The 27,575-nt window shown below is 48.1% G+C and overlaps 7 protein-coding genes across 8 annotated transcripts; 5 read left to right on the top strand and 2 right to left on the bottom strand.

Annotated features, from left to right (window-relative positions):
* The first annotated feature begins 666 nt into the window (after nucleotides 1–666).
* LOC101779468 (uncharacterized protein C57A7.06) lies at nucleotides 667–5,491 on the top strand. 2 transcript variants are annotated; one of them, XM_012842698.3, is made up of 11 exons: nucleotides 667–1,093; nucleotides 1,293–1,413; nucleotides 1,695–2,134; nucleotides 2,300–2,521; nucleotides 2,615–2,920; nucleotides 3,039–3,371; nucleotides 3,450–3,530; nucleotides 3,610–3,705; nucleotides 3,799–4,167; nucleotides 4,388–4,519; nucleotides 4,971–5,491. In XM_012842698.3, exons 1-11 carry the CDS (start codon nucleotides 824–826, stop codon nucleotides 5,139–5,141), a joined length of 2,541 nt encoding a protein of 846 aa, XP_012698152.1. In that variant the 5' UTR covers nucleotides 667–823; the 3' UTR covers nucleotides 5,142–5,491. The 2 variants fall into 2 exon arrangements, with proteins under 2 accessions (XP_012698152.1, XP_004984429.1); XM_004984372.4 differs by having other exon boundaries at nucleotides 3,793–4,167.
* A 347-nt stretch (nucleotides 5,492–5,838) lies between these two features.
* Nucleotides 5,839–9,144, top strand: LOC101779861 (blue-light photoreceptor PHR2). Its single transcript, XM_004984373.4, has 4 exons — nucleotides 5,839–6,870; nucleotides 7,833–8,062; nucleotides 8,142–8,240; nucleotides 8,823–9,144. The coding sequence occupies exons 1-4, from the start codon at nucleotides 5,941–5,943 to the stop codon at nucleotides 8,902–8,904; spliced, it is 1,341 nt and encodes a 446-aa protein (XP_004984430.1). The 5' UTR covers nucleotides 5,839–5,940; the 3' UTR covers nucleotides 8,905–9,144.
* Nucleotides 9,145–9,600: 456 nt separating this feature from the next.
* On the bottom strand, nucleotides 9,601–11,234 carry LOC101780277 (60S ribosomal protein L22-2). The gene is made up of 2 exons (XM_004984374.3): nucleotides 10,883–11,234; nucleotides 9,601–9,956 (listed from the first exon to the last, which is right to left on the bottom strand). The coding sequence occupies exons 1-2, from the start codon at nucleotides 11,131–11,133 to the stop codon at nucleotides 9,812–9,814; spliced, it is 396 nt and encodes a 131-aa protein (XP_004984431.1). The 5' UTR covers nucleotides 11,134–11,234; the 3' UTR covers nucleotides 9,601–9,811.
* A 378-nt stretch (nucleotides 11,235–11,612) lies between these two features.
* Nucleotides 11,613–14,395, bottom strand: LOC101780673 (UDP-glucuronic acid decarboxylase 2). Its single transcript, XM_004984375.3, has 3 exons — nucleotides 13,416–14,395; nucleotides 13,100–13,338; nucleotides 11,613–12,259 (listed from the first exon to the last, which is right to left on the bottom strand). Exons 1-3 carry the CDS (start codon nucleotides 14,182–14,184, stop codon nucleotides 11,951–11,953), a joined length of 1,317 nt encoding a protein of 438 aa, XP_004984432.1. The 5' UTR covers nucleotides 14,185–14,395; the 3' UTR covers nucleotides 11,613–11,950.
* A 777-nt stretch (nucleotides 14,396–15,172) lies between these two features.
* On the top strand, nucleotides 15,173–19,164 carry LOC101779062 (peter Pan-like protein). Its single transcript, XM_004984371.2, has 7 exons — nucleotides 15,173–15,307; nucleotides 15,435–15,739; nucleotides 15,857–16,087; nucleotides 16,198–16,290; nucleotides 16,377–16,564; nucleotides 18,384–18,577; nucleotides 18,674–19,164. The coding sequence occupies exons 2-7, from the start codon at nucleotides 15,512–15,514 to the stop codon at nucleotides 18,781–18,783; spliced, it is 1,044 nt and encodes a 347-aa protein (XP_004984428.1). The 5' UTR covers nucleotides 15,173–15,307; nucleotides 15,435–15,511; the 3' UTR covers nucleotides 18,784–19,164.
* Nucleotides 19,165–19,774: 610 nt separating this feature from the next.
* On the top strand, nucleotides 19,775–20,577 carry LOC101778651. Its single transcript, XM_004984370.2, has one exon. It carries the CDS (start codon nucleotides 19,941–19,943, stop codon nucleotides 20,355–20,357), a length of 417 nt encoding a protein of 138 aa, XP_004984427.1. The 5' UTR covers nucleotides 19,775–19,940; the 3' UTR covers nucleotides 20,358–20,577.
* Nucleotides 20,578–24,901: 4,324 nt separating this feature from the next.
* On the top strand, nucleotides 24,902–25,694 carry LOC101778254. Its single transcript, XM_004984369.4, has one exon. It carries the CDS (start codon nucleotides 25,005–25,007, stop codon nucleotides 25,359–25,361), a length of 357 nt encoding a protein of 118 aa, XP_004984426.1. The 5' UTR covers nucleotides 24,902–25,004; the 3' UTR covers nucleotides 25,362–25,694.
* Nucleotides 25,695–27,575: the final 1,881 nt, after the last annotated feature.

The following is a 27,575-nucleotide window of genomic DNA, read 5'->3' as shown; positions in this document are numbered from 1 at the left end:
TGATGTTTGCCGATGCAATTGCAATGCGTTGGTCAATAATGGAGGAAGTTCAGCCCTTTGCTTCTCTAGCTTGTATCGCCCTCAGCCTTCGTGCTTCTGTTCCAGCTTCATGGGTTGAGTTTTTTTTTCTTAAAACTTAAAATCTTAGTAAAAAATAAGTGTTCGTTTAGACAGTTTTGGACAAATGAGTAGCTGTGAGAAGTGACCATATTATCTCTAATAATTCATATTAGTTGTGGTTGAAGGTTGTGCAATCCATTTTGTTTTCTGAATCCTTAATAAATGCACATGTATTAAAATCAGAGGAAAAAAAACATCAATTGGCTTAGCAGAGAGAGCATGCCCAGGCTCGGGCCAAGCCCGGCAAACAGCCTCGGGGAAAAAAACATGATAAGCCCGTCCATGAACAGATTTCGAGCCGGTCTTTTCGGGCTTTTTTTCAGACCGGCTAGCACGGGCCAGGCCGAGCTGCTCGGTCTTTTTTGAAAGGAGTCGAGCTAGCAGTAGAAAGAAGTTAGAGAATAGAGAAGAATGGCTAGGAAGTGGTTTTTTTCTGTCTGTATTTAAAGCCCAATTCTAAATACCTCAATTGCCGGCCCAAGTACCCAACACATCCAAACACAAAAAATTCTCTGGAAGCCCATCTCCCGTCTTCCCGTGTCCTTCACTCCTCACGAGCGAGAACGAGCATACCCTAGCCGCCAGCCGCTCGACGCGCCTCGAGTCCCGGCGCCATACGCAGACACGCTAGGCGCCCGTCCTCCCTGCCACGCCGCCGAGCACAGCGCCGCCGGTTCCTTCCACCGCTCTGATCCTCGCTCTAATGCCGAAGAAACCCGCCATGCGGCGCGGCAAGCCCGCCCTCGGCCCCGAGAAGAAGCGCCGCCACGGGCCCCGCCTCCCCACGGCGATGCGCCGGGAGCTCGACGCGATGGGTCCCGGCGGCTCCGACGACGAGGAGCTCTCCGACGCGGGTGCCCAGGACGTGTACGAGTACGAGGAGGGGGTCCCCGAGGAGGAGGCCGGCAAGAACGGCCGCTACGACGCCGTCGCCAAGTATGAGTACGAGTTCGACAGCGACGCCTCGGAGGCGGTGCGGTGACCCCCTTACTTCTCTCTTGTGCGTTTGAGGGTCTGTTGTAGAGACTAACTAGCCGCGGCTCGACTTGCTGCGCAACAAAGAAAAAAAGGGTGTATTTTTGTGCGAACCAGCGAAGAAATTGATGCGACATTTGTAGGCATTTTAGTTGCTCTGGTACTTGCGATAAATTGCGTTCGCATTTGTGTTTTAGGATGAGGATGTGCCTTCGGAGGAAGGTGAGGATATGGAGGAAGATGACGATGGTGAGGATGAGGAGAAGCAGATAAGAATACTTCAGGAAACGACTGGAATGCCTAGAGAAGCCTTTGATGGTAAACTTTTTGTGAATCCTTAGACATTGCATAAAAGGTATTCTCATAGACACATTGCGTACAGAGATGGATCTTTCGTTGAAGGCTTGAAAGGGCTGCTCTTTCCTGCCAAAACGTTAGGTGCTGAACAATGTTGAATAGCTCTCATAAATAGAAAAGCCAAAACTCTAAAAAATGTATGCTAAAATCACATTTCTCTTGAACCATTGATGCTGATGGTGAAAATTGAGTTTGTTTATATCATTCGTGGTTCAGAATCTGAAATAATTTGTCAAAAACAGGAAAGAAGAGGAAACAGCCGTTGGAGCTGCCATTGCAGCACGGTGATGGACCTGTCACAATTCATGATCTCTTGGATAATATCCAGGGAAAGCCTGGGTATAGCAAGGTCCGTAAGAGGCTGCAGCAGCAGGAGAAAAAAACAATGATTGTGGCTGCCCCACTTCCAAAAGTGGATAGGGAGAAGCTTGAGCGTGGCGTGGCGAATCAGGAACTCAAGCGTGAGCTCACAAAGTGGGAGAGAAATGTGAAGGGCAACCGTGAAGCTCCTACACTATTCTTTGAAAATGATGCCAACTTGGGTGTGAACACCGTTGCGGCAATTGCAAGCAAATTTAAACCAAGGAGTGAGTTTGAGAAGAGAATGGCTGAGATTACACGAAGCAGTGAAATAATGGAGGCACACAAGAATGACGGTGCCAAAATCCTGGAACTCAACAAGGTATGTTGATGATCTCATTGCACTTCATCAGTTCAACTGAATTTAACTAGGTACCATATCAGTGCTGACTAATATGTTTTTGTTCATTGAACATGTTTAATGTTATGCTGCATATTCCAAGCCTTGGAACATTCTTTGCTAAATAGGTTAAATTAACTTATGTAGATTGATGTGGAAGATGTGAGAGAACGCCAAAACCGCCTTGCTAAAATGCGCAGCCTTCTATTTCGTCATGAGATGAAAGCAAAACGTGTGAAGAAGATCAAGTCCAGGACATATCACCGAATGTTGAAGAAGGACAAACTGAAGGTAGCATCAGCAGAATTTGAGGCAGATCCTGAAGCTATCAAAGATTATGCTATGAAACAAGAATTTAAACGTGCAGAGGTAAATCTTTGCTCATTTCTTTTTCTCTTGTCAGATATCTTACTCATTTCTCTCCCCCAAAACATCGTTAATTTATGTTGAGATTATTTACAGGAAAGGATGACATTAAAGCACAAGAATACATCGAAATGGGCAAAACGAATCCTCAAGCGTGGATTGTCTGTTCAAGATGAAGGCACACGAGCTGCTATTACAGCACAACTCCAACAAAATGCTCTTCTGACTAGAAAAATGAATTCCATGAAAGATGATTCTAGCAGTGAGGAAAGTTCAGATGATGACGAAGATGAGAATGACTCAGAAGCAAAAATCTTAAACAGAGGGAAAGAAAAGATTCTTAAAGTTCTTGAAGAAGATAAAGAGATACCAAATTCAGGAGTTTTTTCGTTGCCTTTCATGGTGCACTTTCATTTCCCGTGCCCTTTGTGCATTTGTTTAGCAAAAATATATTTGTTAGCAACATTGTGATTCTGTCACCCTCTCACCCCAATTATCACATTTCTGTGCTTATCTACAGGAGCGTGCTATGAAAAAACAGGAGGAAGCAGCTTATGAGGAAGCACGACAAGCTCTTGAAGACTACGATGATTCCTTGAGGAAATTGGAGGATGATAACACTGAACAGAATGAAGATTCAATTAAGGTGACAGGTAAAAGAACATTTGGGCCTGCCAAAAATACACATGAAGATGTAAATAAGAGGCAAAAACTACACGAAACTGAGAGTAGTGATAGTGAGTATGATTCTGACCCTGCCCAACACTTGGGCAACAATGAACCAACTACAAAGCAAGATGACATACAACTTGGGACTGCACTGCTGGATGATGAACAGAATGATCTTTACAAAGTAAGATGTTTATACATTCAAGTTATTAAATCATGTAATTTATGTTACAGTATTCTGATTTGTAGTTGCATTATGTAGAGCTTCGATGATATCATGAAAAATCCAGGTCCTAAGACAACATTTGAAGTTGGAATGTTAGCTGGTGATTCCTGGAAAAAGGTACTTATGCTTGCACTCACAGCTATTTTTTTCCTCGCCTTGCTTTTTTTTTAAGTTTATGGTCTCTTGTTTTCACCAGGTCAACAGTAGCAAAGGAAATGGCAATAGCAATGTCAATGGCGTTACCAATAAATCCAAATTACAGGCTCCACCTATTGTAGATCCAAATCCTAAGGTTTGTCTTAACTATGATATGTGGTTCTTGATTCTATATCCAGTTGGTTGTTTAACTGATTTTGTTTTCCACTTTGTTTTTGAGTAGCAACAGGGTAGCAATCCTGATTCAGATTCAGAGGAAGAGATGGTTGAGGGCTTCTTGACCATGTCTGACACAAAGGAAAACTATGAACTTCCATCGCAAGCTGAACTCATACGCCAGGCTTTTGCTGGTGATGATGTTGAAGCTGAGTTTGAGAAGGACAAAATGGAAGTTTTAAATGAAGAGAACCCTGAACCTGAAAAACCTGCTCTTGTTCCTGGCTGGGGCCAGTGGACGGACATCCAACAGAAAAAAGGACTTCCATCATGGATGATCAAAGAACATGCAATTGCTAAAAGGAATAGAGAAGAAGCCTTGAAGAGGAGGAAGGACTCAAAGCTTAAGCACGTTATTATTTCTGAACATGTGGATAAGAAGGTAAATGTCTATTTGATTTGTTATGTGCAACATGTTCGCTATATGTTATATTTATGTTGTTTATCTATAATTCATACCTTTGGTATTCTATTATAATTCTGGAAAAGCATATCTAGATGTATTGTTTCCTTCTGCCTGGATGCTTAGTGCTGAGATGTTTCTTTAGTTTTTTTAGAAATGCTTGAACAAGCTATAATTTTTGCTGCTTTGCACTTTGCAGGTTGAGAAGTATTTAGTGAGGAATTTGCCTTTCCCTTACACTTCGAAGGATGTCTACGAGCAGAGCATCCGTATGCCTATTGGACCTGATTTCAACCCAGCGATATCAGTTTCTGCTCTCAATCGACCTGCGGTGAGTGCATCTTGCTGATTCATCGGACTGTTAAGAACTATTAATTTAGTACATATACTTGAGGATGTCTGAATCACATAGGTGATTCAATAGTCTACTTTGAAAGCAACTGGTTTTGCCTTGTCAGATTTGCATTATATTCAAGTACATACAGTACTGTCTGTTTTACATGTGCAACCAGGATGTTTGTTTATGCCAACCAGCATCTGTTTAGGTTTCCTTTTTCTCTGTAGCTACATCAAAATGGCGGACATGGAATGGTGAATAGTGACACGATTATTGAGTCATATCTTGATTGTAAAACCTGCCTAATGTCATGTTCTCAGGACCTAACTTTCGAGTTGGTAATAACAAATTAATCACAAGTACACTGACTCCTGCCATTTGTTTTGAAGTGCCTGTTGATTAAGATATGCTTTCTATTCACTGTTGTACCTCCTATATTTTTCAGATTGTTAAGAAGCCTGGTGTTATCATTAAGCCGATACAGTATGAGGAGGTTGATCCCCATATGAAGCCGGATGAACCGAAAAGGGTCATTCAGAGAGTAACTCCACACCCAAATGCGAAGAAAGCCTCTGCAAAACAATCAAAGGGGGCAACTTCACATAAGAGAAAGTGATGAGACTGTCGTCTTCTTTTCAGTTGGCTTCATGTGTTGAGAAGTGTAGACATATGGAGGAAGCAGAGCTCATCAGAATTGTTGGCACACCGACTTTGCAGAGTGCACACCAGGAAGAGTGTATAGGGTTTTTTCTCATAGTGAAAACGGGTTCATGACCCATAGGAAAAGGTTCACACCACTGGTTTATTAGTATTGTGAGCTCCTGCACCAGAGCTTTGAAATTTTGGTACGCTGAAATAGTTGTATCTTTATATTTGTTGCTTTCGCTGCTGAAGTGCTGATATTTCAAATGATAATGATGCTATGTCTCCGATTAAGATGTATTGGGTACCGATCATTGAACCGTTACTGGCAGCCCCACTTGTTTTAAGCCCCATTTTTCAGATGACGGTAAAAACGATTGATTTGCCTATGTTCAAATAAGCCATCTGGTGGGTCTTGTACGTACACATGATGAGGGGGGAAAAAGAATGAAGAAACAAGTCGGCCTTTGTTTTTCTACACCTACTTTGTTTTGTTTTCAAATAAAAATCTCATTAGTTTACACAAATTACCGAATTTGTGAATTTTTGCCTTTGAAAAGTTCACATCTGACCAGAAGGGGTTGGTGACAAGAGCTCCAATCTGGATTCTGGTAAGACTGAAAATGGTTGGTGGGGCTCCAAAATTCCCCACCACCTTCCCTCCCTCCTAGTCCTTACTCTCGAGTCTCCAACTCCAACCAACCCATCCTCACTCCCTCATCCACATCAAATCTGTTCCACCTCCCCCCATTCATCCTCGCATCCCACCAACCATGGCCGCCGCCTCCGACTCCGACGCCGGCGCCCACCCGCGCGAGGACCCCAGCCTCCTCCCCTTCGCATCCTTCTCGCTCTCCCTCAATATCCGCGCGCCGACCGCCCCCACACTCGCCTCCATCCCGTCCACCATCCACCTCCCCACCCAAATCTCCACGCTCGCCGTCTGCCTCCACCCCTCCGGCGCGCAGTCCCCGTCCCGCCGCCCCACCCGCCTCAACTCCGCCACCTCCTCCGTCATCTCGCCGCTGCCCGCCTCCACGCCGGGCCTCTCCCGCTCCTTCCCGTCCGGCGCGCCCGCCGCCGCGGGCCGCCGCCGCACGCTCGTCTGGTTCCGGGCCGACCTCAGACTCCACGACCACGAGCCGTTCCACGCCGCGGCCGGGGCGTCGTCCTCCCTCCTCCCCGTCTTCGTCTTTGACCCGCGGGACTTCGGCAAGTCGCCCTCGGGGTTCGACCGCACCGGCCCGTACCGCGCCAACTTCCTGCTCGACTCCGTCGCCGACCTCCGGCGGAGCCTCCGCGCGCGCGGTGGGGATCTTCTGGTGCGCGTGGGCAGGCCCGAGGTCGTCATCCCTGAGCTCGCGCGGGCGGCGGGCGCGGAGGCTGTGTACGCGCATGGGGAGGTGTCGCGGGACGAGTGCCGCGCCGAGGAGAGGGTGCAAAAGGCCGTGGAGAAGGAAGGCATCAACGTGAAGTACTTCTGGGGTAGCACGCTTTACCATGTGGAGGACCTGCCCTTCCGCCTCGAGGACATGCCATCCAACTATGGCGGCTTCAGGGAGGCCGTTAAGGGCTTAGAGGTCAGGAAGGTGCTCGAGGCTCCGGAGGAGGTTAAGTGCGTTCCCATGAAGAACGTGCTCGAGCCTGGGGACATCCCCACGCTTGCCGAGCTCGGGCTCACTGCGCCACCAGCCATGCCACAGGTTAGTCGGCATTTAGATTTTAGATCTTTCGCTCAGTTCAGAATCATGACAATTTAGTCTCTAAATGTGGTAAAAGTTTGTGGTACACTGGTACTTTCCAGTACATTGTACTTCTAGAACTAGAAGTGGATGGAAGTTGCTAATTATAGCATGTTTTAGTGCCATTGACCATTTAGCTAGATTTTGTTGTAAAATATCCAACTCTTGGAGACTTGGACATATCTTAGGTATGCTGAATCTTTGATAGTGATGAACTGAAACTGGATATGAAATTTTAGTCCTGTCATTTGTTTAGGTTGTCATGGTCCTATTATGAATGTGTAGTGCTAGTGCTCTCTTAATCCATTTCTGTTCACAGCTGTGATAGGATTGTCTGAGGAGCACAGGACAAACCAGTAGTACAATTATTTTTATGGTATGATGGTAAAAGAAGTTTGCGGTTTTGTCTCAAAGAGAAATGCCAAAATTCCACTCTTTCTGCGATTGAATTGTTTATCATTATCTCACCTTCATGTGCATTAGCAGTTATCTTTGTTCTCCACGATAATGACATCTCCAAAAAGATTTCACATTTTGGAGCTTTGGAACTGAGTCACATTGGCAACTTGTGCATTTGGTCTTTTGCATCTTGTGCTGTGAAATACCGCCCCCTTGATTTAGGGACAGTGTAAACCTGTAGTTTTATGTTATTGGTTGTTTTGGGAAGAATATGTAGAACTACATTGACATCTTAAAGGGACCTCGACATCAATGTCGAAGTGAAATGCTGAGTGTCTTACTTCCCAAAGAAGAAAAAAGGCTGGTCAGTTGTTAATGTGGACAGTGACACTGGTGATTGGATTGGATCGTATCTTTTAAATAATTTATGTTAGTGCCATGGCCATAGTTTTCTGTAGCTCACACCAAAGATCCATTCTCTGCAGTGCGTCCTGATCTCTACATTTAATTATTTGATCATTTAGGACTCCAAACCTGCTGTCGGCTCTACTCTTATTGGTGGTGAGGCAGAAGCTCTGGAGAGGTTGAAGAAGTTCGCTGCAGAATGCTCTATGCAGCCAAACAAAGTAGACAAAAGCAATACCCGAGATAGCATATATGGTGCTAATTTCTCCTGCAAAATTTCACCATGGCTTGCTACGGGTTGCCTCTCTCCACGGTTCATGTATGAAGAGTTGAAGAAGCATGCTACTAGGTATGCAAGTTAGCTGAACAGAAGTTCATCACAATATAAATTTGCTCCTGTATATAATTAGCAATTCTTGTCCTCCCAGAGCAATTCCTTCTGGGTCAACACCCAAGAATGATGATGGCACATCTGATGCTGGGACAAATTGGTTAATGTTTGAGTTGCTATGGAGAGATTTCTTCAGGTATGTGTCTCTTACCCTCTGTGTTTGAGATGACTAACTGAGCTGAGTGCCCATGTCTCGTAGAGGATATGAAATAACCAACACAAAGTGTGAACTCTAAAGACAATACTGTGAGTCATCATGTATGCATGAGTATTCATTCCATGCTTGCATATGAAATTCAAATACTGCATCATAGTATCATACTATTGAATCAGATTATCAGTTAGCACAAATATTCGTTATGCACAAAGTGATATCCCAGCATTATCTTGTAAATCCTGTGCAAACTTGTAGTACAGAGACAATAAAATGCTTCTTGGACTCATTTCATCTGCATCTTAAACTGAAGTTCAATTGTTTCACCAGTTAGAAAAATATGTTATATAGTGCAGCTTTTGTAGCATTAGGCACTAGCTTCCACCATGCATTCTTCTTATGCCCAAAATGGTACTACACATGCAATTAACTGGACCTAGTTGTTAAGTTTTTTTTAGGTAAAGTATAGTTCTGGCCTTTGCACTAATCATCAATGTGTAAGGACTAATATCTGCAGTATGAACGGAATAGTTAATGATCGAACTGTTTAATGTAATATCTCAGGTTCATCACAAAGAAGTACAGCTCCGTACAAAAGACATCTGAAGTCGCCACTGGTTGCACTCCCACCCCGGCGCTTGCATGAACATAGTTAGACAAGCTGATTGGCAGCTTTTTTGGGTGATGAACTTACACACACTTTCAATGGAGTTTAAATCTTTTTTTCCCACCAATAAATGTTGGTAGTGAAAGTGATGACTGAGTGTGCTGTTCTTTTGCTTTTGGTTCGATTGATCTCAGAATCGATCTTTGTATCTGTCGACATTCCTCTAAATAACTGTTCAATACTTTGAATGGCATTGTGATCAATCTTGAAACTTGAATACTCGCTTCTCTCTTGCACATGATATCAATTGACGTTTGTTTTGCTAGTTTTGTTTGATATTCACTCCAAGCAAGAATGAAACAGACTGGTTGTACACGATTAAGTAACAAAGTGGTCACGTAAATGAAATCAAATCAAGGAATGAGGTTTAGTGTAAGTAATGGGTATCAAAATACGATTGCAGATCTGACTGCATCAGTGGCAATTGGCTGCTGCTGAATGCCTGAATTACACCCCGGCAACGCGCCAACTGCCCTTGGGTATCCGAACTCATGTAGACAAGATTGCGCAATTAGACCAGGGCTGACAGCAATGGGAGCACATAGTGCTCGGCAACCAGCTCCTGCCCTGAATCCAGGACAGACCGCAGTGGTTCATTGCGTTTCTCCAGGAAACTAGATTGCAATTGCTTAGCTTGACGACTAGAGTTTTCAAGCTGACAATCATGTCAACAACTGAACGATAAAACACTGATGATATGTTATAGAGACAAGCAAGAACCAACAATTCTTGGACTCGATTATCTAAGCATCACATTGGAAGTTCCACCACGCTTAAAACAGATCAGAAGAGCAATTTAAACATCAAAACTCATCCCTTCAAAGGCTACAGCAAGACTGTTCCAACACTGTCCATAAGTTCACAAGACATAGATAAGGTAGTGCGCCTAATCCTCCTCCTCACCCTCATTCTCAGCGATGTTGAAGTACCGGAGCTCATAGACACTGCGGTCTTTGTTCGACGCGATGACCCGGAGCCAGTCACGCACGTTGTGCTTCTTCAGGTACTTCTTGGTCAAGTACTTCAGGTACCTGAGAATAGAGCAACAGAGCTTCAAAAACTGAACAAAGAAAACCTCATTTTGCAATGTAAGCATTGAAGCATTTGCAAGCAACAGAGCCCAAGAAACTGAACAAAGAAAACCTTATTTTGCAATGCAAGCATTGAAGCATATAGTTGCTCAAATCACAAGGCTGCAAACACCCATTATTGGAGCAAAGAACATGGTGGCCAACTTAAGCAAGCAAAGAACTACTTGTCCACCGACCTAACAGCAAGGTAGATTAAATTTTAGAAATGAACAAAATTACCACTTGGTGCAACAAACTAGGTTTAGAAATCATGGAATGAGCAAAACAGCAGGAATAAACAAGGCATCAACATCAGCACAAGCCTGTAAAGTAGCCCTATGTAGCATCCTACTTGCATGACTGATGTCTCACGATATAAGTAACAACAAAAGGTATATCTCGTGAGGATTGAGACGCACAGGTGATGTAACCAGTGCCAAAATATGCAGCTGAAGTGCTAATACAACAGTCAACAAAGTGAGGTCTCGTTTGGAAAGGTAACAATCCCCTCGAATCCACATGAATTGGGAGGGCTTGAGATAAAAAAATTAGTTCATTTCCCATTCCAATCCACATGTGTTAGAGAAGATAGGAAATAGTATTATGCTAAGTGTCCTGGTAAATGTCTCCTCTCGGTCAAACTAAGGTTTCCTTACCATGGAGCCAGGCTTTCTTCACAGCATATTCACCAGATGATTTACTAGCTGCAGAGCAAAAATGGAAACAGAATACCGAACTCTACGGCCAGCCATGACAAGTTCATCCCATATCGCACAGATATGAACGCATACAGCTCGATGCATCCATAGTATGTCCTAAAATCGGTACCCGGAGCTATGAACGCGTGGATCTGGATGGAAGAACGAGCAAGCTTTGTGGGTGTATACCTCTTGGAGAAAGGCCCCTCGGAGGTGACGGTGACCTTGGTCTTGTCGCGGGTGACGGTGACACCCTCGCCGAGGTTGCCAGCCTTGCCGCCGGCGACCTTGATGCGCTCCTGGAGGAACTTCTCGAGCGTGGCGATCTCCATGATCTTGTCCTCCACGGGCTTGGTGCAGTCGATCGTGAAGGTAACGGCGCCCTTCTTCTTGCCGCCGGCCGCGCCTCCCTTCGCCCCCGCCGCCACGCCGCGCGCCATCGCCTCTTCCTCCGCCTCTCCGCTCGCCGCGTGCGCCGCTGCTGCTCCGGTGGTGGTGGTGGCTGCGCCGCGAGAGACGATAGGGTTTTGAGGAGGCGCCGGGGAGGTGGCTTATAAGTAGTAGGGTTGAACGAATCGGACGGCCACGGTTGGCTTGATGGGGGTAGCGGCGCAGTTTGGGCTATGTGGTCGTCGTGGGCTGCTCCTGTTGCTATCTGTCGGCCCACGGAGTTGATTCGGCCCGTTTATCGATGGAGTAATTCGACGTTTCGTGTGAGGCCCAGCTGTGTGCCTCGGCTCTCCGCCTCTTCGTGCTGCCCCCCATCCTGCAACTGCATTACTGCAACGGCGTCTTGGCCATTCGTGGTCGACCTCATTGCCATGGTCAATGCATTCGTCTAGCATCGGCATTGTCAGGCAGAGAGGATAGCTGTTATTTTGGCAGATCCAGTAACACAACAAGGCCACAAAGGCAAAGCTAGACACAAGCTCATTACATTAACTCATCATCTCTGAAGTCTGAACAACTGAACAAGCATTCATCTCTGAACTGATGCCATGTTCATAGGCTACACTACATCCTACCGCTCAATATGCCTGCATGTGCTGACATTCCAGCACGAATTACAATTTCGCATGCAAATTACTCGCTACACATCCACATGATCAAGAGCAGCTCAAGCTCGTGGACGCTCGGCCACAACATGATCTATCTCCGGATCAGCATCTCGATCGCGTACATGTAGAGAGGATTTCGGCTGCTAGATCTATCGACCGGCTCCCTCCTCGCGGCCGCCATGGCCGTGGCCTACCCTAGCTATACCTGCGGCTGCGCTGCCTGCTGGCCGTCTCCGAAGATGCGGGCGCGGAAGTCCTGGACCATGAGCGGGAGCCCCTCGCGGAGCGGCACCTTGGGTTCCCACCCGAGCAGCTGCTTGGCGCGGGCGATGTCCGGCTTGCGCTTGTGCGGGTCGTCGGCGGTGTTGGGGCGGAACTCGATGCGCGCGCCCCGGTCGATGGTCTCCTGCACCACCCTGGCCAACTCCAGCATCGTGAACTCGCCGGGGTTCCCCAGGTTGAACGGGCCCACGTGCTCCCCCTCCATCAGCTTCATCAGACCCTCCACCTGCCCATCCATCGTCAGATATCCTACCATGAGATGCACATGTGCGGAGCCATTCTTTCATGGCACTTTAAAAAAGTTCAACATGTAGTAATTCAGTTTTGACGTGCTGTCTTTTGTGCTCTTGGTTTGTCTTTCTTGTGCACAAAGAAGATAAAATCTTGTCTTCTGCCAGAAGAAAAAAATAGAGAGCTCGCGTTCGTTCAAAAATAGAGCTTTTGCATCGTCTTCTGCACAAAAACAAAGCTTTTGTCCTGTGCACAAAAGGGTATGCTTTCTACTGCTGCGACAAGACGATGCCCGTGAACCACAAGAAGCTAGGCAGATCGCGCGCCGAAGGTTGAAGGGTGTCTTTGGCGCGAGCTAGTCAGCTAGAAATGGCCCGGGTGGTTCTTGTATGATTGATTGCTTGTTTCGGCGTTAAGGCCATTACTGCTTGCCAAAGCTGTTAGGTGTTCGGCCGCCAATGCCAATGCCATGCTAGCTGTGTCTGGGGGCTTTGGATTGGCGTGGTCCAGACTCCATTAGTGTCCTGCTTCTACAGAGAGTTCAGGAGCGACGACGACGGCCGGTTGCCACTCGTCAGCACCGCGCCGTGCCGTCGCGGGCATGGCGCGCATGCGCGCGCGCACTTGGCACCGAGGGCGCGCGGCGCAGGCGGATTCTGCCATGCGCTGGCCTCGCGCACTTTGGTGGCGGGCGGGCGGGTTCTCTTCATGCAGTGGGCGCGGAGTGGAGTGCGATGGGGGAGCCGGAGCGTTGTGTTGTGTGTGCCACGCGTTTACGAGAAGCTTTTCGAGAGAGGGGTGGAGGGCGTTGTGGGCTTGTTGGGCGTTACCATACCAGGTCCGACACGTACTGGAAGCTCCTCGTCTGCTTGCCGTCGCCGTAGACTGTCAGGGGCTCCTTCCTCAACGCCTGCGCGACGAAGTTGCTGACGACCCGGCCGTCGTCGATGCACATGCGTGGCTCGTAGGTGTTGAAGATCCGGGCGATCCTCACCTCGAGGTTGGCGGCGCGGTGGTAGTCCATGGCCAGCGTCTCCGCCGTGCGCTTGCCCTCGTCGTAGCAGCTCCGGACACCTGCGCGACGCAACAACAATGCCCTTCGATCACCGACGACGACGCAGCAAATGCCTTGGCGATCGATCGATTCTTACCGATGGGGTTGACGTTGCCCCAGTAGGTCTCCACCTGCGGGTGCTGCAGCGGGTCGCCGTACACCTCGCTGGTGCTGGTGAGCAGGAACCGCGCGCCGACGCGCTTGGCGAGGCCCAGCATGTTGAGCGTCCCCACCACGCTGGTCTTGGCCGTCTTCACGGGGTTGTGCTTGTAGTGCACCGGCGACGCCGGGCACGCCAGGTGGTAGATCCGGTCCACCTCCAGCAGCGCCGGCTCCACCACGTCGTGCCGGATCACCTCCAGCGCCGCTGTCGCTGGGTCGTGGTGCGCCAGGTTCTCCTTGCGCCCCGTGAAGAAGTTGTCCACCACGATCACGCTGTCGCCGCGCTCCAGGAGACGGTCCACCAGGTGGCTGCCCACGAACCCGGCACCGCCCGTCACCAGCACGCGCAGGACGCGAAGCCGGACGCCCAGCGGCACCCGCGCCGCGCGCCGCTCCCGCTCCCCGCCCACCGCGGCGTGGGCGTCCTGGCGTCGCGCGAGCCCCGCAGCGACCGTGGTGGCGGCGCTGCCGGCGCCTGGGTTTGTGGATGAGGAGGTGGCTGCGGTGCCCGACGCGGACGGCGCGTTGAGGAAGACGGCCGCGGCGAGGGCCATGCCCAGGAGCGCGAAGAGGAGACGCTGCTCCGCGAGGAGGTACCGGAGCGGGCGCGCCGCTAGCGGCTTGTGGTGCGGCTTGGGCGTGTGCCCGGGCGCGCCCGTGGGGAGGGACTCCTCGTGCCCGCGGAAGATGAGCTCCGACGCCATCGCGGAGCCCGGTGGCGGCGGTGCCTCTGCAGGCAAGCTTCGCGCCTTGTCTCGGCCGGCAGCTTTATTTTCTCTCTCCCCTGTGGGCGTCTGCGAGACGCGCGCGGCCGGAGGTGGCGGGTGCGGAGTATTTGACGGGGGCGCGCTGGCTGCCTGGCTCGCGGGGTCTGGTCTCTGGTGGGCGCGGCAGCGGCCGCACTCGTGGCATAGCCGTTTTGGGGAAGGAGGGGGGGAGTGGCGGCGAGGCGCGGCCGCGCGGGAGTCCAGCACTGCTCTCCAGTCTCCACTTTACCTCGCCGGCTCGCCGTGCCACACTACTCTCTACTAGTCCTGAGCCCTGACGTGTCGTGTCCACATCTACTTGTCGAAATTTTTGCAAATTGGACTCTCTGCGACAACGAAGCACTGGCGATGAATTTGATATAGAAATGAGTTTTACTCCTCGATCGAATGAGATCTAGCTCAACCATTAGTGACCTAAATTTGTACTAAATTGAATGGGGAAGAGAGTTTGGGTTAGGATCAGGGTTTAAGGGCTTACCTTTGCTACCCGGCTATAAAGGGAGCTCCCGAGCGGCTCGGCGGTCAGCAGTGGAGACGGGAGAGACAGAGGCGGCAGGGACGCCGCCGGAGTGGGTGGTGGAGGGAGGGGGCACCGACCCGAGAGGGTTAATGTTGATTCTTCATCTAACGGTTGGAAACATCGACTCACAGAAAAAAGTCAAAGTCAAGTATCAATCGACTGATGGGGAGATAGACTCTACAGGAAGAGGAGGATATATATACGTCATAATAGTTTAGAAAAATATTAAATATACCAAAATCATAAAACTATTGAAAACTTAACAAGATCATCATACAAAATTACTATTGGGCCGTTTTGTGCCATTGGTCCACAGTGCCAACTTTGGCCCAGGGCAGAAGGCCTCGACCCAGCATTCCTACCTCTAGTATTATTGTCCCTCTCCGATGAGGCGATGACCAAACCCTGAACCCCCCAAACCGACAAAGCGAAGCCGCCGAGTCGCCTCTCTCCGCCGCCGGCTCCTCCGCTCGCTGCTCCTTGGTCCGCTGCCGCTGCTTGCTCTCGGTTTCCGCCAGGACGTCGATTGCTTTCTTGTTGGTAAGTAATCCTAGCTCTACTGGATGTATTCCCTTGTTCCACGAGCGGCGTTACTCGTGAATTCCTGCGCTGCGTGATAACTTCACTAACCCAACCCATTCATCCATCCATGGTTATTCTTCCTCAGCGCGCGAGATTGAGATTACTTGGTTCCTGATCGAGGCGCGGGCTCAATCATTTGTGTGTTCGTCCAACTGAGCGGCCATGCGCCAACCAAGGTCCGGGCAAGGGAAGAGGCGGGGCCTCGGGCCGCGGATCCCCGCGACGAAGCTTCGGAAGCAGCAGGCGGCGCTGGCGAACGTCGACCAGATCACGGGCGCCAAGATCCCCAAGAGCTTCGTTTTCTCCCGCGGCAAGCTCCCCTCCACGCTCCGCCACCTCCAGCAGGACCTCCGCAAGGTCATGCTCCCCTACACCGCTCTCAATCTCAAGGTCCATCCCTATCCCTTTGTGCCGTACTAGCTTACTTGAGCAATCAATTAGTGGCTGCGCTTATTTGGGTGCTCACGACCTGGAATTTTGGTGTCTTCTTCTTGAAACAATTGACAGGAGAAGAAGCGGAATAACCTCAAGGACTTTGTCAATGTCGCCGGTCCGTTGGGTGTGACGCATTTCTTGATCCTCTCGAACCCCAAGAGCCTGCCGCACTTGCGCTTTGCCAATTCGCCACAGGGCCCAACCTTCACTTTTCAGATAGAGGAGTATGCACTTGCGGCGGACATTGCAAACTCACAGAAGCGGCCGAGGTGCCCACCAGGGATATTTAAGAACTCTCCTCTGGTATATGGCACTAATGTTGAGATTTGAGAATTGTTTTAAGATAGTTTTGATGAAGATTCTTTATTGTTCTCTGATACCTTGTTTTCATGTTGAATTTATGGATTGGGCAGGTTGTCCTCAGCGGGTTTTCTGGTCTTGGCAACCCTTTCGAGAGTTTGGTTGAGTACTTTCAGCATATGGTCCCTGCCGTTGACCCAAGCACTGTATGTATTGTGCAATAAATTTAGGATGGGACCTAATGTTATTGTACCAGCATATCCTGATAATAATACTGTATTTGGCATAATAGGTCAAGCTGGCAGAATGTCAGAGGATTCTATTGTTAAAATATGATAAAGAGAAGGAGGTTATCGATTTCCGGCATTACTCCATCAAGCTTCAGCCTGTTGGGGTCAGTCGCAGGATTAGAAAGCTCATGCAGAACAATCAAGTTCCTGATCTAAGAGACCTTAAAGATGTTAGTGATTACGTGACAAAGTAAGTTCTGTTTTGCCATTATATTAAAATGAGATACTTTATATTTTCCAGGAATGCTGATTTGCCTAGAAAAGCATGGTAGCTAACAACACAAATTTAAACTTGTATATGGGCTGCACATAACTATTTTGATAAATTTGAGTTCCTTCTTGGGGGCACCATAGACTGAAAGAACATGAAATACACCATTTTATATCAATACCATTTTTTGAAGAATCTTTTTCAAAGTCCATTTCAGAATTCGAAATATTCCCCTGTAAAGATTTGGGAAACATGCTGTGTAACATCGCATTGTTGTATGTCTCTATCAAAATGTAACCAATATTACATGGGTGCTTTACTCTTTTGCTGGGACCTCATCTGAATAATATTGATATAATATTTTCATATTATGCATTAGTTACTAATGCTCAGTAATTTCAAAGTACTCAACTCAATTGAGTGCAAAAGGGAGATTATTGAAAATAAGGGTTTGTGGAGCATAGACTTGGGGAAATGTAGTGTGCCGATACAACTAGTAGCATAACTGACTCTAAGAAGACTGTGATACACCGCAGCCAGCAACTACAGCTACAGATAAGTGTTGTCATTTACGTTACAAGTTCTAATAGGAGAAGAAGGATTGCATGGTAGTATGATATTATCTTGACAATGCGCAAACAGATACTGATAAGTTATGTGAGTCGGCTACATCCAACATGTTACTGTTGGACTAGCGCACACTAAGATCTTTGTGTAATATGAAGCTCCTCATTAGTAATCTGAAATATACATAGGCCAAGCAACTGAGCAGGCCATCCATCCATTATTAGCTATAGCTGTGGCATGTTAAGCTGAACATATAAAATTACAGCTTACAGATGATCTCAACAGTGACCTAGCATAGGCATAAAAGCTTCAGGCCGAAATGCTAACTACTGTGAAGAGAACCATCAAGTACTTGCTTCTTGAGCATTGGAAATTAGTGAGACCTCCAGATAAATTATGTAACCACCTATATGGAATCTCTAGAAGGCTGGAGCTATATATGTTGCACGCATGGTGTAAACTTTTGGGAAATGTTATGCATTTGTTTTCAGCAAAGAACAGACGAACAATAAAGCTGAAAGAAGGAATAAAACTTATGACCGATATGATGCAAAATAATAAAGTTTTAGTGATTACTCTCCATTCTGTGTTGCTTCTTCAATAAAAAAAAGAATAGCATCCAGAGTTAATATTTAGATTAGAGATGCCACTACATTGAGAGACCCTGCCAGTGCATATGATGGTTACTACTTACTATGAGGTATCCCAGGGCTAGCTAACTATGTACAATGTTTGAGCATCCAGGAACCAGAGAACAAAGTGAAAAATCTAATCATAAGAAAAAAAATACCGAAATTCAGCACTTAGCAGGCATTGAACTTCAGATAATGGATTTTAGTGTGGCGGAGAAATGGGTAATAAGTAAAAGCACCTTCATTCACCTCCCTAAAAGATTGGTTCATGCAAAAAAGACCATATAACATTAGCCCTGCAATGTCTATAATGCATAGTCAGAATCAGAAGTTTAGGGAACACTACCTGGTACCAGGTCATGTCCTTCTTTTTTTTCCTGAAATGCTCTCTGGTTGTGTGCCTCAGTGGAATGTCTTATTTTTTACCTGAAACAATCCGGTCCCTCTCAACTTGTCATTTGCTTGTTTGCTGTGCCAGTTTATTTTACTCAAAAGATTGTTTACTTTCAATTTGGCAACTGTGATTATTCAAATAATAGTGCCTGATCCATATCCATTTAGCTTTGTGTAATAAACCCTTATATTCACATTCTTGCCAGAGCTGGATATGGATCAGAAAGTGAAGTTGATGATGAAACAGCAACAGTAAGCCTACCAAGTGATGTTGACAAATTAAACAAGGCATCAAGAAAAAGCGCTGTCAGACTCCAGGAGGTCGGACCAAGGATGACTATGCGCCTAGTTAAAGTTGAGGGTGGGCTATGTTCAGGAGATGTCTTATACCCTTGGCCTGGTGAGTTACCTCTGATGCTGCAGTGTCCCACCTTAAGTTATTCTTAAATGTCATTTTTCATTTTTGTTCGTTTCCTGATTTTCGTTTATGTTACAGTGGCAAAGGAAGCCGTGGGAAAGGGGGAAGCAACTGAGGAAGAGATAGAAGGACAAGAAGAAACTGAGGATGGACTGGAGGATGGGTCAGAGGACGAGATGGAGGAATAGCAATTTAGATGATGAGCTCATCAAAGCACTGATCACCTGGCACCTGCCTACAAGGAGAGTCAACAATGTGGAAGCCACTCCTCTCTTTTATAACTACACTAAGCAGAGCTTTGTTCATCTCCAGATGATAGAATTGTGGTGAATGCAAAAGCAGGTGCAGTGGCTGTCCTGGATGTTTCATGCTAGATTCACGGGCTCTGAGTGTTGTAGCATGATTCGTTGATACCAATTTTGTAACTCAAGGCGCATATTAAGGCATTAGCTGCAGGCTTGCAACAAAGTTGAACATTGTTCCGAGGATATGGTTGAGGTTTATAAAGATTTTCGAATTATTGTTGGAAATTTCAATTGATGGGGATGGCTCCCCGCAAGGGTTGGTCACGGAGGATTGGTGTGACGGATTCTTACCACCTATTTTTATGGTTTGCAAAGAATTGCCACGTGTTCTGTTTTCTGGTAGAATCTGGTTGGTTGGGTGCCAAACGAGCATGTGTGTTTACTGTTTAGCCTGCCTGCCCTGCCATGGTTCGTTTTGTTTACTCCGGCGAGCGATGGTGCGACGAGGCCAGCTGCCTGGAATCACATGCCCGGAACTGAGGATCCGAGATCTCTTCCCGGGGAGGCACCGGGATCTGACCTACCTAGTTCATTTTCAAGTGTCACGCATTCATGCTAATTGTCGGCTGATGTGGCAAGCGATGAGGGTTCCCACTCGTGTTTGTGCAGGCAAAGGCCAATGGGTAGGTAATTAGGTTTCAAGATTCTCTAGCCCGAACTGTCCTCAGAGAATTAAGAAATGCGTGCAGTGTACGTGTACCTTTGGGATTCAGGCTTAAGCATTTGCTGAACCTCTCTTCAATTAAAGAAAGAAACCGACAGGGATTTGGAACGAGCCCATCTGCAGTGCCCCGACCACCACGGCACCCCTACCCCGTATACCCTTTCCTCTCCTGTGATCTACCGCTCCTCTCACTTCCTCAGTCCCCCCACCCCACGTGACCCTCTCCCTCGCTGCTCATTCACACTCCCACCCCACCCCTAGGCCCTAGCCCCGCCGCTCTCTCTAAAATCTTCTCCGCCTCCCATTCCCATTCCCACCCCCACCCCCACGTACGAGAGCGAGACCGAGAGAGATCTCACACAGGCAGCGGCAATAAATGGCCGGCGCGGCGGACGAGTACTACTACGGCGGGGGAGGGGGAGGGGGCGGGGGCGGGGGCGGCCCTCGCGGGGCGCCGCACGGGCTGCTGCTGGCGGTGGTGGTGGGCCTCGTGGTGGCGGGGCCGCTGTTCCTGGGCGACGGCGGGGAGGCGCTGACGGAGGCCGTGGCGGAGCTGCTGAGCCCCGTGGGCCTGCTCCTCCTCCCCGTGTGCCTGCTCTTCCTCATCCGCGTCCTCTCCTCCGACCGCGGCGCCGCGGCGCTGGCCGACGTCTTCGCCTTCGGCGGGTCCCCCGACGCCGTCCACCGCGTCGGCGGCTCGCCCGTCGGCGTCGCGCTCATGCTCCTCCTCATCCTCGCCCTGCTCTACTACCGCTCCTCGCTCTTCGGCGGCGACGGCGGCGACGACGAGTAGGAGCGGGAGCGGGAGCGCGATCTCCGGCCGGCTAGGCTAGTAGCTGTGGGTGTGGCGTGGCGTTGTTGTGTAATGTGAGGTTTGCTAGGGGCGTGGGTGTAAAAGTGCGTGAGGAAATCGGAGTAAATTATTTCGGTGTTTTGCTTCGTCGGTTTGAGACGAGGGCTTCTGAAGCTTCTGTGCTGCATCGGGCCATGTGCTATTGTGCTTTGTACTCTTCTTCCCCAGCGTCTCGTCCTGGATCCGGTTCCTCTGAAGTTTTTGAAACTACCTCAGAGAGAGGTTGGTTGCTGCTGGCCAATCGTTGGACATCTAACGGACACGACGAGAAGGAACTTGCAGCCTGTTCCCTGCAGCTTATTCAGTTGGCTTATTAGTCACCAAACAGTATTTTTCTCTCATAACAAATCAATCGTTTCAACCTTTCAGCCGGTTTATAAGCTGAAGCGAACAGGCTCTTGGTTCATACATATGGCCCATAAATAAATAGCTCAGGCTTGCCACGCAAGGTAAAGGACGTCTCTTCGTTAAAAAATGCAGCTGCTCGTTAGGCTTAAGTTTAATTCGGCTTTGGGGCTGTTCGCTTCAGCTTATAAGCCGGCTGAAAAGCTGAAACGGCTGATTTGTTGTGAGATGAAAACACTGTTTGGTGGCTGATAAGTCGGTTGAATAAGCTGAAGCGAACAGGCCGTTTGTAGTCAAATTTGGTATTGTTATGGTCAGAACACGATGATTCTACTTGTACTATTTAATTTGGCCAAATGATATTCGTGGGCCAATTTATTGAATGCGTGAGAACTTACTAGGAGATAAAGACATCAGGAGTATAGTTCATTTTCCTTTTGAGGCTGCTATAAGTCTTTTGAAAGGCAGAAGGAACGCTATTTTTAAAGCCCATATTAAACCTATCAACTTGATACTAATGGTCGTATTTTTCTAGATTTATTTAAAAATTAATGGTGCTACTCTTTTTAGTGGTCGGCAACGTGCTTGACTGTTTGTCAATAGTAAGATATGCTTTGTGGTGAATTTATCAATTTCAATATCTGTCGGCCTACGTACGAGTAGAGCTGCATGCACATGGAACAAGCTGGTGCACTTGACGGTTTGTCGTCATGCTGGTATCTCATATGTTTTTCGTCCGCTGTCTTCCGCCTTTTGTTTTTTTCGATTGTTGAGGTTTTCTTTTTTCAGTCGATTTTTCTTCTTACCTGCACATTCATTTTCCGACTGATTTTAGAACCTGTAACAACCGTGAACTGGTCCTACCACTACTACGTGGAATGTTCTGTGTAGTTACAAAAAATACTTGAAGCATCCAGAAAAACACCCGAATGTTGTGTTTGTTTTTTAGTGAACAGACGCCCTTCACCTCCTGCGGCAGGCTATTTGTTTATGGACCTTACGTACAGATCAAGTCCATTGTTTCTCGTCGTGGCCATTGGATGCCGAACGATTGGCCAGCAGCACCTACTACCTCTCTCTCTGAGGTAGGTTTAAATACTTCAGAGGAACCGGATCCACAAGACACTGGACAGGCAGTAGACTGTAGCAGACTGATGAACCCGTCGTCCCGTCCCAAATACGTGAGTGGGGTTTATGTTTTTAGCTTTACAAAGTAGCAAGATCCAGAGGGTACAGCAGAATTCGAGAAAAGTGATGACGTTGACGGTAAAGTTGTCCTGGTCGGTGGCTCGGTGCGCTCGTGCCCTAAAAACATTTTGTACTTGATTAGAATTGTCCAAATAAAGGTGTTTTGGCCAGCTGACAGCTGAGTACTTGAGCTGCAGCGACACTATCGAGTGGTGCGAAACATGCTATACTATGAGCTACGGAGTCAGGCTCGAGACTATTCGTGCGTTGCAATTTTCAGACATAATGCATGGACGGTGGGTCATGGGTGTTGCATCATGCATGGATAAATGGATTACGATCAATTAGGACGGCGTATTGGACCTTTCCTCTGAGACCCCTTGGTTTTCCATTGCTTCTCCGGTATACGCCAACATTCTGATTGAAAATGGCACAAATCTCCGTCGATACTGAATTTTTCAGTGCATCGACGAGGGTACAGTGTTGTGGATTGATTCCAGCAGCATTTCATACAGTCTTTAGGAAGAAATCCATGGGCAAAGGCCTAGAGCCTTGTCGCAGTGAAGATGCCTCCAGCTCCGAGCACTGGAGGCTTGTTCGATCCCTTGGATGGGCGACCCCTAAGCAGGAGAGGCATTAAGCTAGCCTGAAGGAGCCGAGTTAATTAGTAGGGTACTGGTGGGAGGGCGGGTGTATAAAAAAAAATAACAAGGGAACTGATAAGTAGCATATTATCTATTGGGAATCTAATAGTAATGGCTACTGTACATTGACGAAAGGGGAAAACGTCGTCTGGGAAATAGCGCCTCCTTTCGTTTTTTCAGGCCTCCTCCGAAGCAGCTAGCTTATAGAATTAAATACAATATTTTATCTAGGTGGAAGAGGGAGAGAGAAGGGCTATCTCAAGAGATAGTCTCATACGCATATTCCAAGACTATGCAGTGCTAAGAGTTAGATCATTGGACAAGTTGTCTCTTATGCTATTTTTTATTACTATATGTTAGTGGTTGATTCTAACCGTTGGAGGAGGCCTTAGTACCTCCTTTTTGTTAGTTTGACTCAGGCCCGTTTGGATTTCTTAAAAACTAGATTTTGGGATAAATTCCAAAAAAGATTTTGGGTAGAATCTAAAGAGATTGTTTGGATCCATAGATTCTGAAAAGCTAGATTCTATCTTCCCTCACTTTAGATTCTAGGATTTTGAGAATCTATCTTCTAGACTTCAAAATCTAAGATAAAATCTGGAGCGTTCGGATCCCACCCGGATTCTAGAAGCTGGATTCTGAGAATCCGGTGGAATCCAAACAGGACCTCAAACCACCGGCCTCTGTTCACTTTCACCGAACTTTCCAGTGTGTCCTGGCTGGCGGCGTGAATTCAGCATGCAAAGGCGACGATGGAAGCCGCCTGCTGCTCTGCTCTGCAGGAAGCCGCGTGAAGAACAAACCGGTTGCCTCACTAGTCACTACGATCACGTGAGAACGAGCTGCCGCGAAATTGCGAAAGGGCAGAGGGCCTGTTCCCTCGAATCGCGCCGATGCAGTGGCCAGTCGTTGGAAGCTTCGGATCGCGTTCAGTTCAACCGTGTCCAAGTGCAACCGAGCAGGAGCACCTCCATGCCAGGCCTTGGTGTTCTCGTTTCAGACCCGGCATCGGTTCGGTTGAAGGCAAACGATGCAGTTCGACCCTCAGCTAGCTCCCGCTTGCCGCGAAAACTGCATTTCTCCCGTTTTCTACAGGAAACGACGAATGGTTTCCCGTTAGGCTTAGACCTGCGCAAAATCACGTAATTTGTAGTAGGAGACCACCAAGCTTACGTTCCCAACACATTTAGCTCGTGCTAGCAAGGGCCAGGGGCGTGGGCACGGCACGTTGGATCGGGGCTCTCTGTTATCGCTAGTAACTAGCGGCTCTACTAGCACGAGCTAAGCGCCGAGGCAACGTGGTACGTGCAGACGCTCTGTACAAGTAGTGGGCGGAACGTGAAAGTGAATCCACACCCGGCCAGGAGAAAGTACAGAGCCCGCAAAAAGGGGTTGGGACCAAAGACAAGGTAAAGTTGTTTTGGCCGGTGGCCGGCTAGGTGCGCGCCCATGCATGCATGCTAGCTAGCAGGCGCCTTGACTTGGAACCGAAAATGACACTGCCGCCGGTCAGGTTGATGAATGCTTCGGCCGGTGAACAAGCCGTCGAAGTATTACCAAACCCGGTGGCGTGGAGCCTTCGATCTATCTGCACTAGCTCACATTATTCGATCAGCCGCGCGGAGCAAACGGCTTTTCCGTACCCAGGGAAAACCAGGGACCCGGAAGAGTTCTAGCCATCATGTGACAAAGGAGCTCTATGTTAGGAAGCTACTGATTACTGTATGAGTAGTTGCAGGAAAGATGAAAGCGGGGCGCCGTGGCTCAGGACCACGCCAACGCAGCCTATCGTGGAGCTCCTCATATATATGTGTGGCGCGCGCACCACCTCGTCTCGTGTGGTTACTGCGCCACTGTACTGCATGGACCATGGACATGGAGGCCTGGACAGGCCAGCGCTTGCTGTCGGTAACGCGGCCGTGTCAACCAGAGAGGCAGCCGACGTAGTGGGCGACTGGGCGTGGCAGTAGCGGTGGTGGCGATGAGCTGATTGGAATGGTGCACGGCGCACCGCAGTGACTGACACACACAGCACCGCTTCACGTGCGAGCCCACAGGCCGGCTCTCAACCACCACCATAACGGAAGTCCAGATGTTCGGCCCATTATGCGGCAGTCAGCGGCCCACTAACCTGACGCTCACGTACGTACGCCTTCGCTAGCCACACCACCAGGTCGCCGTCAAAGATAAGACCTTATCCTGCTTGGCCACTTGGCGAGCCCATCGCCACCCACGTCAGCCGAGCGCGCTGACCTGGCACCCCCTCCACCTCCTCCTCCCCTACCCTATCTACATATCCGTCTCGCTCTCCCCCGGCCAGCCGCTCCTGCCATCACACGTACGCTCCGCTTCCCCACCCAACCAACCAACCCCAGCGACGCACGAGAGCAAAGTGCTGAGCCCAGGATCCATGGCCGCCACCGCCGTCGCGGCGTCTCTGTCCGTGGCCCGGGGGCTCGGGAAGCCCCTCTGCGGCGCCGGCGGCATCAGCGCGTCGTCGCTCCGCGTCGTCTCGCCCCGCAGGGCGGCCGTCGTCCGGGCGTCCGCGCGGAGCAGCCAGCCGCAGCACCCGGCCAAGGAGTGGGCGGCCGCGGCGGCCGTGGCGGCGGCGCTGGTGCTGCCGGAGGTCGCGGAGGCCGCGCAGCCCGGGATCTCGCCCTCGCTCAAGAACTTCCTCCTCAGCATCGTCTCCGGCGGGGTCGTGCTCGTCGCCATCGTCGGCGCCGTCGTCGCCGTCTCCAACTTCGACCCCGTCAAGCGGGGCTGAGCTCCGCTGCATGCCGTGACCATCCGCTTGGGCTGGGTGTACCTGTGTACTGAGAGAGCAGTCGATCTCTGCTCCGCGTGCTTCCCAATGAACAGTGTCTAATGCGTCACTCTTTTGCCCTGTAAATCTTCGTTTCATGCTCGTAAAAATCTCGTATTCATGGAGAGCCTCCCACGCGACACAGTTCCATATAGGATAGATAATGATTTCGATTTTATTATTGTGGGATCAGAACTGGAGCTTAAAAAAAACAGAGCGTGCTTCTCTTGAGCTCGTTCCCATGAAGTTGAGCACAAAGAGTCGTACTGAATATAGAATTGGTGTTGCAATTTATATACCTATATACTAGCTAGTTGAAAGGGATGAATTCCCTCAAGATACTTGATCTCGTATGTATACTACTGGAAAACTAAGCATTCGTCCAACACGTTAGTACCGGACGTTTTTTCATCCGGTACTAATGCACTGTGTTAGTACCGTTTGTCACACACAGTGCCACCAGAGCCCCTGTAGTACTGGTTTGAAGCCTCAGCTAGTACTAAATGGCGGCACGTCGACTGCGTGGCCGACAGCTAGATTCCCCAGGAAGCCAGCCGGTACTAAATGGTGAGAATTCCATTTAGTACCGGTTGGTAGCATCAACCGGTACTAATTGAAACCATTTGGTACCGGTTGAACCTTAGCTGGTACTAATGTCGACCATTTGCTCTATAAATGAGCTGCTTCCTTAGCTTTCTCCCTGAGCAAGCTCAACCATTTGCTCGGGCTTCATTTTTCTTCACTCGACCAGGTTCTTCACTAGACCGGTTAGCAACTTCATCCTCCATCCTCTGATCATAGTATTCTAATTTTTTTTTGAACGAGCTAGTTTTATGTTACAAATGGAGTACTTGTTGCTTTATTAGAGTAAGGAGAATGGAGATTTTCTTAGAATGAGTTTTATGTTACAAATGAAGTACTTGTTGATTTTTTAGAACGAGGAGAATGGAGAGTTTTTTAGAGTGAGGTGAATGGGAAGTTTTTTAGAATAAGTTTTATGTTACAAATGGAGTACTAGCTTGTCAATCTTTTAGAGTGAGGAGAATGGAAAGTTTTTAGAATGAGTTTTATGTACAAATGAAGTACTTGTTGATCTTTTAGAATGACGAGAATGGAGAGTTTTTTTAGATTAAGGTGAATGGGGACACAGTTCCATATAGGATAATGATTTCGATTTTATTATTGTGGGATCAGAACTGGAGCTTAAAAAAAAAAAGCAGAGCGCGCTTCTCTTTGAGCTCGTTCCCATGAAGTTGAGCACAAAGAGTCGTACTGAATATAGAATTGGTGTTGCAATTTATATACCTATATACTAGCTAGTTGAAAGGGATGAATTCCCTCGAGAAACTTGATCTCGTATGTAGCTAGTATGCTTCTCATCAATACTTGGCCGTCAGTTTCAGTGGGTGCAGAGAGAAACTAGCAGATCTTGTTACCGGCAAATGCAATGACAGGCCTAGTTAGAGTGATATGTTGCAACTTGCAAGCCGCTAACGCTGTTTGGATATTGGAAAGCATGTTCAACACTTAGCATTGTACCAGAAATCACAAGATTTATCATGGAGCACCGTAGGAGTTGAGACATGCTTTTAGACGGTGTTTAGTTGGCTCAAAAGTACTGAAGGTAATAATTCCTATTGCGTTTGTTTGTAATCAATTGACACTGTAATTGAATCCCTTACCTAAATAATATCTATACAAGCTTGTTACCTCCTCCTCCACCGTAATCAAATACAGTACCTACACCATAATTCGATTACGTTATCAAAGTGCAACCAAAAAGGGTAAATCACCCATTCCGCCAACAAATACACTGTAATTGGATTCCCTTTACGTTTACATTACCTTACCACGAACCAAATACTATCTTAATACTTTGTGCGGCAGCATCAAAGAACACTGACAATGGGATTGTAAGCCAGGTTCCTAAGGTCCTGTTTGTTTGCTGGGTAGATTACATAATCTAGATTATATGAGCTAGATTATAGAATCCAGATTAAAATAAGCTGGACACAATAAGCTGTGGGCTGTTTGGCAACCTAGATTATTGGAGGTCTAGATTATTGGTTTGGAATATTTATTCCCTAAACTATCCTTATAATGGCAATTGAGGGTAATTTCGTTCAAGTGGTATGGTAAAAGATCGCTGAAATAAGCATATTTTGGGCAGCTTTT

This window comes from Setaria italica, chromosome IX, assembly GCF_000263155.2.
Source record: "Setaria italica strain Yugu1 chromosome IX, Setaria_italica_v2.0, whole genome shotgun sequence".
In the NCBI taxonomy this organism is placed as follows: Eukaryota; Viridiplantae; Streptophyta; class Magnoliopsida; order Poales; family Poaceae; genus Setaria; species Setaria italica.
The sequence above is the reverse complement of the archived record's forward strand: the minus strand, read 5'-3'. Positions and strand labels throughout refer to the sequence as shown.

What these genes read in the sequence shown, in the direction of transcription:
- LOC101779468 (XM_004984372.4), top strand. Translation starts at nt 824, where the DNA reads ATGCCGAAGAAACCCGCCATGCGGCGCGGCAAGCCCGCCCTCGGCCCC. An exon ending in TTTTTTCGTTGCCTTTCATG is followed by an intron (nt 2,921 to 3,038) that starts GTGCACTTTCAT and finishes GCTTATCTACAG; the next exon opens with GAGCGTGCTATGAAAAAACA. An exon ending in CTGGTGATTCCTGGAAAAAG is followed by an intron (nt 3,531 to 3,609) that starts GTACTTATGCTT and finishes TGTTTTCACCAG; the next exon opens with GTCAACAGTAGCAAAGGAAA.
- LOC101779861 (XM_004984373.4), top strand. Translation starts at nt 5,941, where the DNA reads ATGGCCGCCGCCTCCGACTCCGACGCCGGCGCCCACCCGCGCGAGGAC. An exon ending in CGCCACCAGCCATGCCACAG is followed by an intron (nt 6,871 to 7,832) that starts GTTAGTCGGCAT and finishes TTGATCATTTAG; the next exon opens with GACTCCAAACCTGCTGTCGG. An exon ending in TTGAAGAAGCATGCTACTAG is followed by an intron (nt 8,063 to 8,141) that starts GTATGCAAGTTA and finishes TTGTCCTCCCAG; the next exon opens with AGCAATTCCTTCTGGGTCAA.
- LOC101780277 (XM_004984374.3), bottom strand. Translation starts at nt 11,133, where the DNA reads ATGGCGCGCGGCGTGGCGGCGGGGGCGAAGGGAGGCGCGGCCGGCGGC. An exon ending in GAGGGGCCTTTCTCCAAGAG is followed by an intron (nt 9,957 to 10,882) that starts GTATACACCCAC and finishes CTCTATTCTCAG; the next exon opens with GTACCTGAAGTACTTGACCA.
- LOC101780673 (XM_004984375.3), bottom strand. Translation starts at nt 14,184, where the DNA reads ATGGCGTCGGAGCTCATCTTCCGCGGGCACGAGGAGTCCCTCCCCACG. An exon ending in GGGCAACGTCAACCCCATCG is followed by an intron (nt 13,339 to 13,415) that starts GTAAGAATCGAT and finishes TGCGTCGCGCAG; the next exon opens with GTGTCCGGAGCTGCTACGAC. An exon ending in TCCAGTACGTGTCGGACCTG is followed by an intron (nt 12,260 to 13,099) that starts GTATGGTAACGC and finishes ATGGATGGGCAG; the next exon opens with GTGGAGGGTCTGATGAAGCT.
- LOC101779062 (XM_004984371.2), top strand. Translation starts at nt 15,512, where the DNA reads ATGCGCCAACCAAGGTCCGGGCAAGGGAAGAGGCGGGGCCTCGGGCCG. An exon ending in CTGCCGTTGACCCAAGCACT is followed by an intron (nt 16,291 to 16,376) that starts GTATGTATTGTG and finishes TTGGCATAATAG; the next exon opens with GTCAAGCTGGCAGAATGTCA. An exon ending in GTTAGTGATTACGTGACAAA is followed by an intron (nt 16,565 to 18,383) that starts GTAAGTTCTGTT and finishes CATTCTTGCCAG; the next exon opens with AGCTGGATATGGATCAGAAA.
- LOC101778651 (XM_004984370.2), top strand. Translation starts at nt 19,941, where the DNA reads ATGGCCGGCGCGGCGGACGAGTACTACTACGGCGGGGGAGGGGGAGGG.
- LOC101778254 (XM_004984369.4), top strand. Translation starts at nt 25,005, where the DNA reads ATGGCCGCCACCGCCGTCGCGGCGTCTCTGTCCGTGGCCCGGGGGCTC.